The sequence below is a fragment of the Pantherophis guttatus genome, chromosome 5 (assembly GCF_059756535.1).
Source record: "Pantherophis guttatus breed Tessera chromosome 5, ASM5975653v1, whole genome shotgun sequence".
NCBI lineage: Eukaryota > Metazoa > Chordata > Lepidosauria > Squamata > Colubridae > Pantherophis > Pantherophis guttatus.
In genome coordinates this window covers 70,538,528-70,552,033 of record NC_142067.1, presented here as the reverse complement: position 1 = coordinate 70,552,033, position 13,506 = coordinate 70,538,528, and the positions used below count along the sequence as shown (strand labels likewise).

At 42.3% G+C, this 13,506-nt stretch overlaps 1 protein-coding gene and 1 pseudogene across 2 annotated transcripts in view; one reads left to right on the top strand and one right to left on the bottom strand.

Moving 5' to 3' along the window:
- IL1RAPL1 (interleukin 1 receptor accessory protein like 1) overlaps positions 1-13,506 on the top strand; it is a 2,053,286-nt gene that overhangs the window by 1,484,505 nt on the left and 555,275 nt on the right. For both annotated transcript variants that reach the window (XM_087895235.1, XM_087895234.1), the window contains exon 6: positions 5,543-5,617. In XM_087895235.1, coding sequence (XP_087751361.1) covers positions 5,543-5,617 — 75 coding nt within the window. The remainder of the gene's footprint in view (positions 1-5,542; positions 5,618-13,506) is intronic.
- Positions 6,069-7,497, bottom strand: LOC148113455 (E3 SUMO-protein ligase KIAA1586 pseudogene; annotated as a pseudogene).

The following is a 13,506-nucleotide window of genomic DNA, read 5'->3' as shown; positions in this document are numbered from 1 at the left end:
CAACTCTCATCACATAGATAAAAGCAGTGAAAAAGATAAAAGACAGTAATTGATAATTGTGCAATTTTCAGGATATTGTTAGAATCGGCTTTCTAGTTCTGCGCCTTCAGCTTGAACAGATGAGGTGGTGGAGGTTTCCTGGGGCAGCTCTAGCTTGTGCCACTTGCACTACCATACTGGGTCATACTAGTGCAGCTGGCACTTTCCAAGGCAGCTGTGACTGGATACATGAGGATTTCTTCCCAAGGTTGAATGCAGTGGTTTCCTTGTTGTAGCCCAGAGTTATGGCATACCAAAAAGCCCTTGAGACACAGCAAGGCAAGCAGCCCCAGAGCCACATGTTTCTGGGATAACTTGCCACACTACCAGACAGAGTGCAGGGCAGTCAAAAGATATGGAGTAGAATAGGCAGGTTGGAGAAGTTGAAAGGGAGGCAGTCCTTTATCTTCAAAGAGTTACCTTGGAAATCAAGGCTCAAGGCTGGGAGGAGCCAAGCTGAAAATGACTTGGATTGAGGTAGGTCCTTGGCTAATGGCCAGTGGAATTCAGTTAACAATAACAATATGGAGTGCTGGGATTGCTGTCCTGAAATGTTGCAATCATGTGAGCTTTATGGCATCATCATTTAGTAATTGAAATTTCAGTCCCAATTGCCATTGAAGTCAAGGACTATCTTTTACATTGAAGAATTTGACATTACCTAGAATGGAAGAATGGTAGTGAAGTTGATGGAGCTGACTGAAATGACAAAATTGATAGCTTTGATTAGTGAAAAGACATTGTTTTATTTTAATGATGATTGGAAATTCCTTTTGAACTTTATCCATGAAACAGAAAAAATGAAATATGGATTTGATGATTAGAAGAAGTGATAGATAATAAAAATAAAAATATATTGTAAACTTACTGTAAGAATTTAATGTAAATATATACTTATATCTGCTCTGAAAGAAAATTTTATTTATATTTGTTTTATTTATTTCTTTTCTGCACTTTTGGCTTTGTTCTCTGTTTCTTGATGTAAAGTCTTGCCTCTCCAATCTTCTCAAGAAAGTAGGACTCTTGAAACTGCAATGGTTCCAAAAGGAGTTTTTATTGGAAGGTTTGTGATAACAAGAGATCTAGGCAAGAACTGAAGCTTCTCATTTAAAACCAGCTATTTAAAGCAATGCTAAGCAAACCCCTCCCACACTACATCATTGCAGGGAAACAGAAACAGAGACTTCATATAGAAATTAACACAGTAATGCAGGAAACAGAAACAGGAAACAAAAACAGAAACTTCATTTACAGACCACTCTATTCATCCCCCCCTTCCTCCCACCAAAATTCCAGTGTCCCTGTAAAAATATCTGGGACCTGACACTTGATTTATTTTTTCTCTTTTTCTTATTTCAATTATTCATTTCTGTTAGTTTTTATCTTCCTTAAAAATTTAATAAAGTTCTTGTAACTCAAGGATTACATTAATATACTCATATTCTAATGCAGATGTATGTGCATTAGAATATGTAAAAACCCCTTCATGGATTATTGCCTTGTTGTGGCAAAGGGGTTTGCATAGCTCAATGAAGCTATGAGCAATGCCATGCAGGGTCACCCAAGATGGACAGGTCATAGCAGAGAGCTCTGATAAAACATGATCCACTGGAGAAGGAAATGGCAGCCCACTTCAGTATCTTTGCCATGAAAACCCCATGGACAGTACCAAAAGAAAAAAAGGGATGACACCGGAAAATGAGCCCCTCAGGTTGGAAGGTGTCCAATATGCTACTGGGGAAGAGCAGAGGGATAGTACTAGTAGTGCCAGAAAGAGTGAAGTGACTGGGCCAAAGCTGAAAGGACGCTCAGCTATGGATGCATCTGGTGGTGAAAGGAAAGTCCAATGCTGCAAAGATCTTTTCTCCATAAGAACCTGGAATGTAAGATCCATGAATCAGGGCAAGCTGGACATGGTCAAATGAGATGACAAGACTGAACAGTGACATCTTAGGAATCAGTGAACTAAAATGGACAGGAATGGGTGAATTTAATTCAGATGACCATCAGGTATACTACTGCGGGCAAGAATCCCTCAGAAGAAATGGAGTAGCCTTCATAATCAATAAAAGAGTAGGAAAAGCAATACTGGGATACAATCCCCAAAATGACAGAATGATCTCAGTTTGAATCCAAGGCAAACCATTCAATATCACAGTAATCCAAGTCTATGCCCTGTTGCTGAAGAGAATGAAATTGACCAGTTCTATGAAGCCCTACAGCACCTTATAGAATTAACACCAAAAAATGATGTCCTTATCATCATGGGGGATTGGAATGCTAAAGTAGGAAGCCAAAAGTTAATTGGAATAACAGGCAAGTTTGGCCTTGGAGTACAAAATGAAGTGGGGCACAGGTTAATAGAATTTTGTCAAGAGAATACGATGGTCATAGCAAATACTCTTTTCCAACAATCCAAGAGACGACTTTACACATGGACATCACCAGATGGTCAACACAGAAATCAGATTGACTATGTGTTCTGCAGCCAAAGATGGAGAAGCTCTATATAGTCAGTAAAAACAAGGCCAGGAGTTGACTGTGGCTCAGATCATGAGCTTCTCATTGCAAAATTTAGACTTAAATTGAAGAAAGTAGGGAAAAGCACTAGGCCACTCAGGTATGAACTAGATCATATCCCTGATGAATATACAGTAGATTTAACTAGATACAAATAGATTTAAGGAATTAGATCTGATAGACAGAGTGCCTGAAAAATTATGGATGGAGTTTCACAACATTGTTTAAGAGGTAGCAATTAAAACCCAAAGAAAAAGAAAGGCAAGAAAGCAAAATGACTGTTTGAGGAAGCTTTGCAAATAGCTGAGGAAAGAAGGGAAGCAAAAGGCAAGGGAGAAAGAGAAAGCTACACCCAATTGAATGCAGAATTCCAGAGAATAGTAAGAAGAGATAAGAGTGCCTTCTTAAATGGACAGTGAAAAGAAAAAGAAGAAAACAATAGAATAGAGAGGAGCAGAGATCTCTTCAAGAAAATTGGAGATATGAAGGGACCATTTCATGCAAAGATGGGCATGATAAAGGACCAAAATGGCAGGGACCTAACAGAGGCAGAAGAGATTAAGAAGAGGTGGCAAAATTACACAGAAGAATTATACAAGAAAGAGCTTAACATCCCTAATAACCACAATGATCACAATGGGGTGATCACTGACCTTGAGCCATATATTCTGGAATGTGAAGTCAAATGGGCCTTAGGAAATCTGAACAACAACAAAGCTATTGGAGGAGTATTCCAGCTGAGCTATTCAAAATCTTTGGTACATTCAATTTGCCAGCAAATTTGGAAAACTCAAAAGTGGCCACAGGATTGTAAAAGATCAGTTTACATTCCAAGTCCAAAGAAAGGCAATGCCAAAGAATGTTCAAACTATCGCACCATTGCACTCATTTCACATTCTAGTAAGGTTATGCTTAAAACCATACAAGCTAGGCTCCAGCAGTATGTGGATCGAGGAGTACCAGAAGTACAGGCAGGATTTCGAAGAGGCACAGGAACTAGAGATCAAATTGCCAACATACGCTGGATCATGGAAAAAGCTAGGGAGTTCCAGAAAAAGATCTACTTCTGCTTCATTGACGATGAAGCCGTCATTGACAATTAAAGGCTTTGATTGTGTGGATCACAACAAATTGTGGCAAGTTCTTAAAGAAATGGGTGTACCAGACCATCATATTTGTCTCTTGAGAAACCTATATGTGGGTCAAGAAGTAACAGTGAGAACTGGACACGGAACAACTGATTGATTCAAAATTGGGAAAGGAGTCCGGCAAGGCTGTAAATAGGCAACCCTGCCTATTTAACTTATATGCAGAGCACATCATGAGAAAGGCAGGGCTAGATGAATCAAAAGTTGGAATTAAGATTGCTGGGAGAAATATCAACAACCTCAGATATGCAGATGATACCACTCTAATGGCAGAAAGCAAAGAGGAACTAAAGAGCCTCTTAATGCGGGTGAAGAAGGAGAGTGCAAAAGTTGTCTTGAAACTCAACATTAAGAAAACTAAGATCATGGCATCTGGCCCTCTCAATTCCTGGCAAATAGATGGGGGAAGAAATGGAGGTAGTGACCAATTTTATTTTCCTGGGCTCCAAGATCACCGCAGATGGGGACGGCAGCCAAGAAATTAAAAGACGCTTACTCCTGGGGAGGAAAGCTATGGCAAATCTAGACAGCATGCTAAAAAGCAGAGACATCACCCTGCCAACAAAAGTGCGTTTAATCAAGGCTATGGTTTTCCCAGTTGCAATGGATGAAAGTTGGACCATAAGGAAGGCTGAGCGCCAAGGAATTGAGGCCTTTGAACTCTGGTGCTGGAGAAGACTCCTGCGAGTCCCTTGGACTGCAAGGCGATCATACCGGTCAGTGCTAGAGGAGATCAACCCTGACTGCTCCTTAGAAGGCCAGATCCTGAAGATGAAACTCAAATACTTTGGCCACCTAATCAGAAGGAAGGACTCACTGGAGAAGAGCCTAATGCTGGGAAAGATTGAGGGCAAAAGAAGAAGGGGACGACAGAGAATGAGGTGGCTGGATGGAGTCACTGAAGCAGTAGGTAGGATCTTAAATGGACTCCAGAGGATGGTAGAGGACAGAAAGGCCTAGAGGAACGTTGTCCGTGGGGTCACGATGGGTCGGACATGACTTCACAACTAACAACAAAAAATGTGTAAAAGATACACACATTATAACAACACTTGCTGATTCACAAAACAGCAAAAACAAAAGAAACTCCCAATCATAAAATTAAGTTTAATAAAAAGTCCTATAAAACCCCAGGGCAGCACTCTGTCATGCATCTACCCACCATCCAGCCTTATTATATTTCAGTGCTTGTGAGAAGAGTCAGCTATTCAAGACCTTCTTAAAGGCAAGGATGGTGGGGAACTGCTATAGAAAAGACAAAGTTCTAGGCCCTGCTCAATGACAATATTTAAGGAAAAGGACCTGGAGCTCATCCAACATAATTTACCCTCAGAGAAAGGTGATCCTGTACATAGCCTGGCCCCATGACATTTATTGGGCAACCCCATGTAGAACACATCACAGTAATTCAACTAAGCAGTGATGTAGGGTGGTGCTGATTCTTATATGCACTGATGATGTGCTTTTGTATTTATGCAAACATCTATGTCTCCTTAGCTGGCTTAAATCCTCTTTCTGCTGCCACAGAGGTTTCAACAGTTTGGAATAGCTTTGCAAACACTATCTCTGTCCGCTTGAATTTTTTTCTCTCTCTTTCTCATGTCCTTTCCCACACTGTTTACATCACTGTTTATTTTCTTGATCTCTTCTTATTAAATCTGCGGTGTAGAAGAAGTCTGTTACCCTGGTTATTTTACAATAAAGCCTCTTACAACTTTTAACTCTTTGGATAATTATTTGATTGTGACTTATTGAAAATACTTTAACATTACCAACTGAAATATTCTTGTTCAAGAAAGTTCTAAAAGAATAAATATGTCTCTGTTTTTTTCTAGCCCCACTTACAGAAAAACCACCAAAGCTTTTGTATCCTTTGGAGAGTAAGCTGACAATTCAAGAGACACAGCTGGGTAAGTGACATTCTAGAAGTACTGATATTGTCTGATTTTAAAATTAAAAAAAGTCCTTACATTCATTTCTATGCAGATTATTATAATAATGGTTTATTTACCTTAACTATACAATACTTGCTGTATAAAGTGTCCTATTTCTTTAGTTATCTAGAAGTAAATAAAGAGTTGTCTGTGGTTGAAAATAAGTGTTCCAGCTGATGAATTGTGTTCAGTGGTAGGTTTCAAATTCTTTTACTACCGGTTCTGTGGGTGTGGCTTGTTTGGTGGGCGTGGCTTGGTGGTCATGTGACTTGGTGGGAGTGGCCAAGTCGACATCACTGAATTCTTTGCCCCAATGTATGACCTACAAAGCTAAGATATACAAAAAGTAAGTTTATTATTTTGTGCAGTTACTACTTAAATAAGAATAAAATAAGTACACAAAACAATAAAAGAGGTACACAAGTACTTACATAAAAGTGTTATTTGTCTTTAACTTTACGATGTTTCCACAACGTTCTATCATTGCCACTTCCTCACTTGCACTTCTCTTACTCTTGACTCTCAGATCATCGGCTGTGTGATAGTGTGCTCTTAACCATTGTCTGATGGTGGGAATAGGGTCCCATTCTTGTAGAGGTAGGCCAATCACACTAATGGTCATCAGGCTGCTTATGTTGGAAACAAGCGACTTCTCTGTTCTGAAGATATGAGGTTCATTTTTGAAAAAACCCTTTCCGCTTCTGCGGAACTTACAGCAATTGTTCTGACAATATCTTTAGCTTTTTTAATATTGTCAGGAATTGTATTGGGATCTTTTAAAGCATTTTCTACGAAATCTCTATAATCATTCATATTAATTTGGTAATTAAAAATGTCAGTAAATTCAAGCAATTGTTCTTCAGCTTCTGGCCATGGAACTACTACTTCTTCAGTATTCCAGTAATCTGGCTCCAAAAAATTGAGAAATCGTAATTTATTCGTGTCTTGCAATTTGCTACCTGTCTTTAAATGTTCACAATCCATTCTTCAAATTGGTTATGATGTTTTCCAAAGGTTTTTCCCGAGGAAGTCCGACAAATCGATGATTTTGTACAAATTTTATATTTTTGAAGGCTTCTGAAGCAATTACTCCATCAACCTTTTTTTTCTATCGACCCTTTCTCTGTCTAAGCATTTGAAATGATTTAATTGATCTCACCACAAATTTTTGAGCCTTTATGATGTCTGTATCTCTTCCTTGCAGTGCATTTGACAGAAGAGAAATTTCATTTAGAATATTGATCATCAATGCCAAATCATTTTTAAAATATATATTTTCCAGATGGGCAGTCATACCTGAGAATTTTTTATTCGCATGAAAATATTGGTGTAGTGCTGGATAAGCATGCCACACAGCTACGGTTGACCCTAAACTACAGACAGCCCATCTTGGTCCCCAAACTCTATCTTTACGATTTCAAGTCCAAGTTGTTCAGATATGTTGAAAAATTCCATCTGGCTCTTACAGAATTTATGAAAAATGGTGTGTATCTTGTCAATAAATATTTTAAAGTGGTTTAATTGCTTAATGTCCTTTATGGAGTCTTCTAAAACAAGTTGGAGGAGATGGTTTAAGCAGTGCCATATAAAGATGTTTGGAAACTGTTTTGCTATTCTAGTGCTCACTCCAGATTTTCTCCCAAGCATAACGCTGGCACCATCAAAGCAAAATGCTATTAATTTTTTTTGTAGATAGTCCATAGTAAACCAACCTTATGTAAACTCTCCATAACTGAATTACATATTGTCTCTGCATCTTGTTTTTCCAATTCCACAAGCTCAACAAAAAATATTGTTGGGTTATCTGAATCCTCAACTTTTACAAAAATTATCACAACTGGTTTGCATGATAGCATTGAGGCTTGATCAATGATTAAACACACTTTCCGATTCTGTGCAAAAATGCTGGTAAACATCTCAGTGTCAGATCCCTAAAAGTGATTCAATTGGAGGATGGGGGAGACTTGGATTCGATTTATTAGCATTGCCTGTGTCAACAGATATTTTACAACCTATATCCTGGCGCCAAAGAGCCCTGAGATCCTCTTTACTTGGAGGAATTTTTATGATAGCCATGTGGGTTGTTTCACTTTAAAGAATAACAGTGTGAATGCATGGTTGTTTGGGTTCTCAGGGAAACTAGGAAATAAAACATCTTCAGACTTGTATATTGGTTAAAATCTGCATTCTGACTTAAAGGGAGGGGTCTCTACTGCTTTAATCCTACTTGTCTTGCCTAAGGGTATTCAGATCATGCTTTAACTGGATGGCTATCACTTCTGCTTAATAAAAGGTCTCTTTTGAACAACCACATTTCAAGAGATTTTACTTTCTTAAGTTGGAAGGAGAGGCGATCCTTACACTCAGTTTTAATTTCTTTTGCAATGAAATCAACTATTTTCACTGCAGTTCTCTGTGAATGCAATCCTACTCCCAGATCTACTCCAATTGTAGTTAGCAATTCTACCTCTCCTATGTCTGAAAATGGTGTACATCTTTGTGCCAGACTAAACTGTAAGAAATACTTTACAAATAGTAGATAAATGTTTTTCAGTTGACTTATCTACGATTTTGTTATAGCATCCTGCTCCCGTTGTTTTATGTTGTCTCTGCAAATGATGTGCGATTTTGATATGAAATGTTCTTTTATTTTTTTCCTAAGAGATGCTTGCTATACCTGTTTACTTGTCCCTGCTGCCTCAATCTTGAAATGTTTCCATTCTCTGGAAACATGAACACCTTTCTCTAATGTGAATTCATGTTGCGCGCAGTACTTACAACTTAATTTTTTGTTTGAAGCTTCCAGTCCCTCATACTTCTCTTGGAAGCTGCTATATTGCTGCCATGGCCAGCAGTCAGGAAGATCAGGAAGACTTTCAGTTGAGGAGATTGACTTCATGCTTTCTCCATATTCAAGTGGTGGCATTGGTGCTTGTGGTGCTTGTGACAGTTTTGGATCCAATTCTGTTGTATCTGATTCTGATTGTTCCAGTCTTGGTCTCTTAGTGAATAAAGAGGTCAAACTCTGTTGCTTTTTCATCCTGTTAAAGGCTACTACTGCAAAAGAAAAAAAAACAATTTTGTGCTTTGGACTTGATTGTGGTTGTAAACTGAGGACTAAAGATAACAGAAGTGATCTCTGTTTTCACCCAACAATGTACAGTCTTTTCAAGATGTGATTGGGTCCAACAAAGAAAGATAAAGTGTTCCAGCCAAGAACTTAGATCAAGAAGGATGACTTTCATAGGTACATTCACTGAGCAATACTGAATTATTTTTCATGAAATTTATTCCTCAGTTCAAAAAATAGAAACATATGAATTAGGTTGAGTATTTAGATCAGTACAATCAAGTAGCTATTCCAGAGTTAGTGGTGTAATCATGGTTAGAAACAATGGTAAAGTAAGATATGGGTTTAAAACCAGAAATATTTTGTTGGGCATTTTAAAGGGAATACATATTTAATTTTACACATGTTAACAGCTGCTAGATTTGTGTTTGCACAACAGTGGAAAAACAAAGATATGAAAATGAATAAAAACATATTCATTAGAATGAATGTGCAGAAATGAATGAATTAACAATTTAAATCAAGGAGAAGGCTTCAAATACTTTTTAATGTGGGATTTGTTTTATCAATGGCTACCTAACAGAAACAGAAGTTAGAAATCTAAAAGTATAAAAGAAAACACCAATTATATAAGGAAAGTTCACTTAAATGGATTTTATTTATTTATTTATTTATTTATTTTATTAGATTTATACACCGCCGAACTCCTGAAGGACTCAGGGTGGTGAACAGCCAAAAAATAAAGCACATGGATTACAAAATTTAAAACAGTATAAAACCACATTAAATAATTTGGCCCAGGACAAATTAAAAACACCCCCAATGGTTAAGACAAATTTAAAATTTACAATTTAAAAAGGGAAAAAGTTAGGCCAGGCCAGCCTGTTGAAATAGAAAGGTCTTGAGGGCGCGGCGGAAGGTGTGTAGATCCGGGATCCTCCGTATCTCCGGGGGGAGCGCATTCCAGATAGCAGCTGCCCCCACAGAGAAGGCTCCCCCCTGGGGGCCGCCAGCTGACACTGTTTGGCCGACAGCACCCTGAGGAGCCCCTCTCTATGAGAGTGTACTGGCCAGTGAGAAGCTGCTGGTGGCAGCAGGCAGTCCCGTAAGTATCCAGGTCCTAAGCCATGGAGCGCTCTAAAGGTGATAACCAAAACCTTGAAGTGCACCCGGAAGACCACTGCAAGCCAGTGCAGCTTGTGCAGGAGAGGTGTTACATGGGAACATGGGTGGTTATGGGAGCGACGTGGCGTTCCCATGTAACACCTCTCCTGCACAAGCTGCACTCTGCACCAGTTGGAGCCTCCAGGTGCTCCTCAAGGGGAGCCCCATGTAGACAGCATTACAGTAGTCCAGGCGGGAAGTGACGAGGGCATGAGTGACCGTGCGTAAGGAGTCCTGATCTAGAAAGGGACGCAACTGGAGGATCAGGCAAATCTGATAAAAAGTCCTCCCGGCCATGGCCATCAAATGCTCTTCTAAAGACAGCCATGAGTCCAGGAGATCACCCAAGTTGCGAACCCTCTCCTTAGGGGCCAACGACTTGCCCCCAATAGTCAGTGATGGCACCAACTGACTATATTGGGATGCCGGAAACCACAGCCACTTGGTCTTGGATGGGTTGAGCCTGAGTCTGTTTCTCCCCATCCAGATCCGCACGGCCTCCAGGCACTGGGACATCACTTCAAGGGCATCATTGGGGTGGTCCGGGGTGGAGATGTACAGCTGAGTGTCATCAGCGTACTGATGGTACTTCACCCCGAAACCACGGATGATCTCACCCAGTGGCTTCACATAAATGTTGAACAGAAGAGGCGAGAGGACTGACCTCTGTGGCACCCCACATATAAAGCGCCTCGGGGTCGACCTCTGCCCCCCTGCCAACACAGACTGCAACCGCTTGGAGAGAAAGGAGGAGAACCACCACAACACAGTGCCCCCCACCCCCAACTCTTCCGACTGGTGCAGCATGATACCATGGTCGATGGTATCAAAAGTCGCTGAGAGGTCTAACAGGACCAGGACAGAGGAGCAACCCTTGTCCCGAGCCCTCCAGAGATCATCAACCAACGCGACCAATGCCGCTTCTGTGCTGTACCCAGGCCTAAAGCCCGACTGGAACGGATCCAGATAAACCATTTCATCCAGGTGCTGGGGAAGCTGTCGCGCGACCACACTCTCAACAACCTTCGCCACAAAGTGAAGGTTAGAGACTGGACGATAGTTTGCTAACACTGCCGGGTCCAGGGAAGGCTTCTTGAGGAGAGGCCTCACCACCGCCTCTTTCAAGGCGGCGGGAAAGTCACCCTCACTCAACGAAGCATTTATAATCCACTGGAGCCAGCCTCGTGTCACCTCCCAAGAAGCCAGCACCAACCAGGAGGGACACGGGTCCAACAAACATGTGGCAGCGTTCAGTCTACCCAGAATCCTGTCCACGTCATTGGGAGTCACAGGGTCAAACTCTTCCCAGATAACATTCTCAAGACCTGCCTCCACCATCCCCCCTGAATCTACCCAGTCAGAGTCCAAGTCTTCCCAAATCTGAGTGATTTTGTCATACAGAACTGTATAAAATCCTCGGCTCTACCCTCCAAGGGGTCCTCCCGCACTCCCTAAGCAAATAGTATTAGTATTTGATTATGATTAATGTATAGATAACTGCGGGACCATACACCCCTCCCCCAAAAAACTAGGACAGTGCCAGGAAAACACTGAAAGAATAACAACAGGTTTTCCCCAAAAGACTGCAGATAAAACCAGTTTTTTCCCTAACCCTAAGGACAGTAAAGACAAAGCCACTGGAATAAAAACCATCATCAAGTCATTGTGGGAAGTATAGTATACCCCAAAAGGACAGTGCCAGAAACCTCACAACACCAAAAACCTCAGAAAACAGTGCCAAGAAACTCAAGCCAGCCCTTCCTCCTTTAAGAAAACCCCAGGCAAAAGCACCAGCTGAAAGGAACACTTAAGTACAGCCTTTAAGATAAGGGGAATCAGGCTAAAAATAACTCATCTGGAACTCCCCATTTCCCCTTTCCTGGGAGAATTAACCCACAGGATAAGAAAGACAAAAGATCTGGACCAAGATTAACCCAGGAAAACAGGAAAACAAACCCAGGGCAATCAGAAACACATCAAAAACCATCAAGCAACTACGTTTTACGTGACTCAATAGCTTGCTTTTATATATGCAGCTTTGTGCAAACTTTGTGAGCTTGTGTGTTTCTGTAGTTTTATTTATTTATTTATTATTTCTATTTCTATACCGCCCTTCTCCCGAAGGACTCAGGGCGGTGTACAGCCTATTTAAAAACACAAAAACAAAAACAACAGTTAAAATTTAAAATCATTAAATAATTAGGCTCCAATTAAAATCCCAGGAATTTAAAAATACCCCAATTTAAAACGTTATGTTAATAGCCCGGCCTGGCGGAACAACAGGGTCTTCAGAGCGCAGCGAAACACCCGGAGGTCGGAGATCTTACGTATTTCCGGGGGCAGTTCATTCCACAGGGCTGGGGCTCCCACAGAGAAGGCCCTCCCCCTGGGTGTCGCCAGCCGACATAACTTGGCCGATGGCACCCTGAGGAGACCCTCTCTGTGGGAGCGGACTGGTCGGTGGGAGGCTATTGGTGGCAGAAGTCGGTCTCGAAGGTACCCGGGTCCTATGCCATGGAGCGCTTTAAAGGTGGTAACCAACACCTTGAATCGCACCCGGAAGACCACTGGGAGCCAGTGCAGCTCGCGCAGGAGGGGTGTCACGTGGGCGCAACGAGTTGCACCCATAACCACCCGCGCGGCCGCATTCTGGACCAGTTGGAGCCTCCGAATGCTCTTCAAGGGGAGCCCCATGTAGAGAGCATTACAGTAGTCCAACCGGGAGGTGACAAGGGCATGAGTGACCGTGCGCAAGGCGTCCCGATCCAGAAAGGGCTGCAACTGGCGAATCAGGCGAACCTGATAAAAGGCCCCCCTGGCCACGGCTGTCATGTGCTCTTCTAAAGACAGCCGTGCATCCAGGAGGACACCCAGATTGCGAGCCCTCTCTGTGGGGGGCAAAGATTCACCCCCAATAGTCAGCGATGGCACCTGCTGACTATATCGGGGCGCCGGAAGCCACAGCCACTCGGTCTTGGAGGGGTTGAGTCTGAGCCTGTTCCTCCCCATCCAGGCCCGCACGGCCTCCAGGCAGCGGGACATCACATCAAGGGCATCGTTGGGGTGGTCTGGAGTGGAGATGTACAGCTGCGTATCGTCAGCGTACAGATGACACTTCACTCCAAAACCATGGATGATCTCACCCAGCGGCTTCACATAAATGTTGAACAGGAGAGGCGAGAGGACCGACCCTTGCGGCACTCCCCATGCGAGATGCCTCGAGGTCGACCTCTGTCCTCCTGCCAACACAAACTGCGAGCGGTCGGAGAGGAAGGAGGAGAACCACCGCAAAACGGTGCCCCCTATTCCTAACCCCCTCAACCGCTGCAGCATGATACCATGGTCGATGGTATCAAAAGCCGCTGAGAGGTCTAATAGGACTAGGACAGAGGAGCAATCCCTGTCCCGAGCCCTCCAGAGATCATCCACCAACGCGACCAATGCCGTTTCTGTGCTGTACCCCTGCCTGAAGCCCGACTGGTACGGGTCCAGATAGATAGCTTCATCCAGGTGCCGGGGAAGTTGTCGTGCCACCACACTCTCAATAACCTTCGCCACAAAACGAAGGTTGGAGACTGGACGATAGTTGGCTAATTCAGCCGGGTCCAGGGAAGGCTTCTTGAGGAGGGGC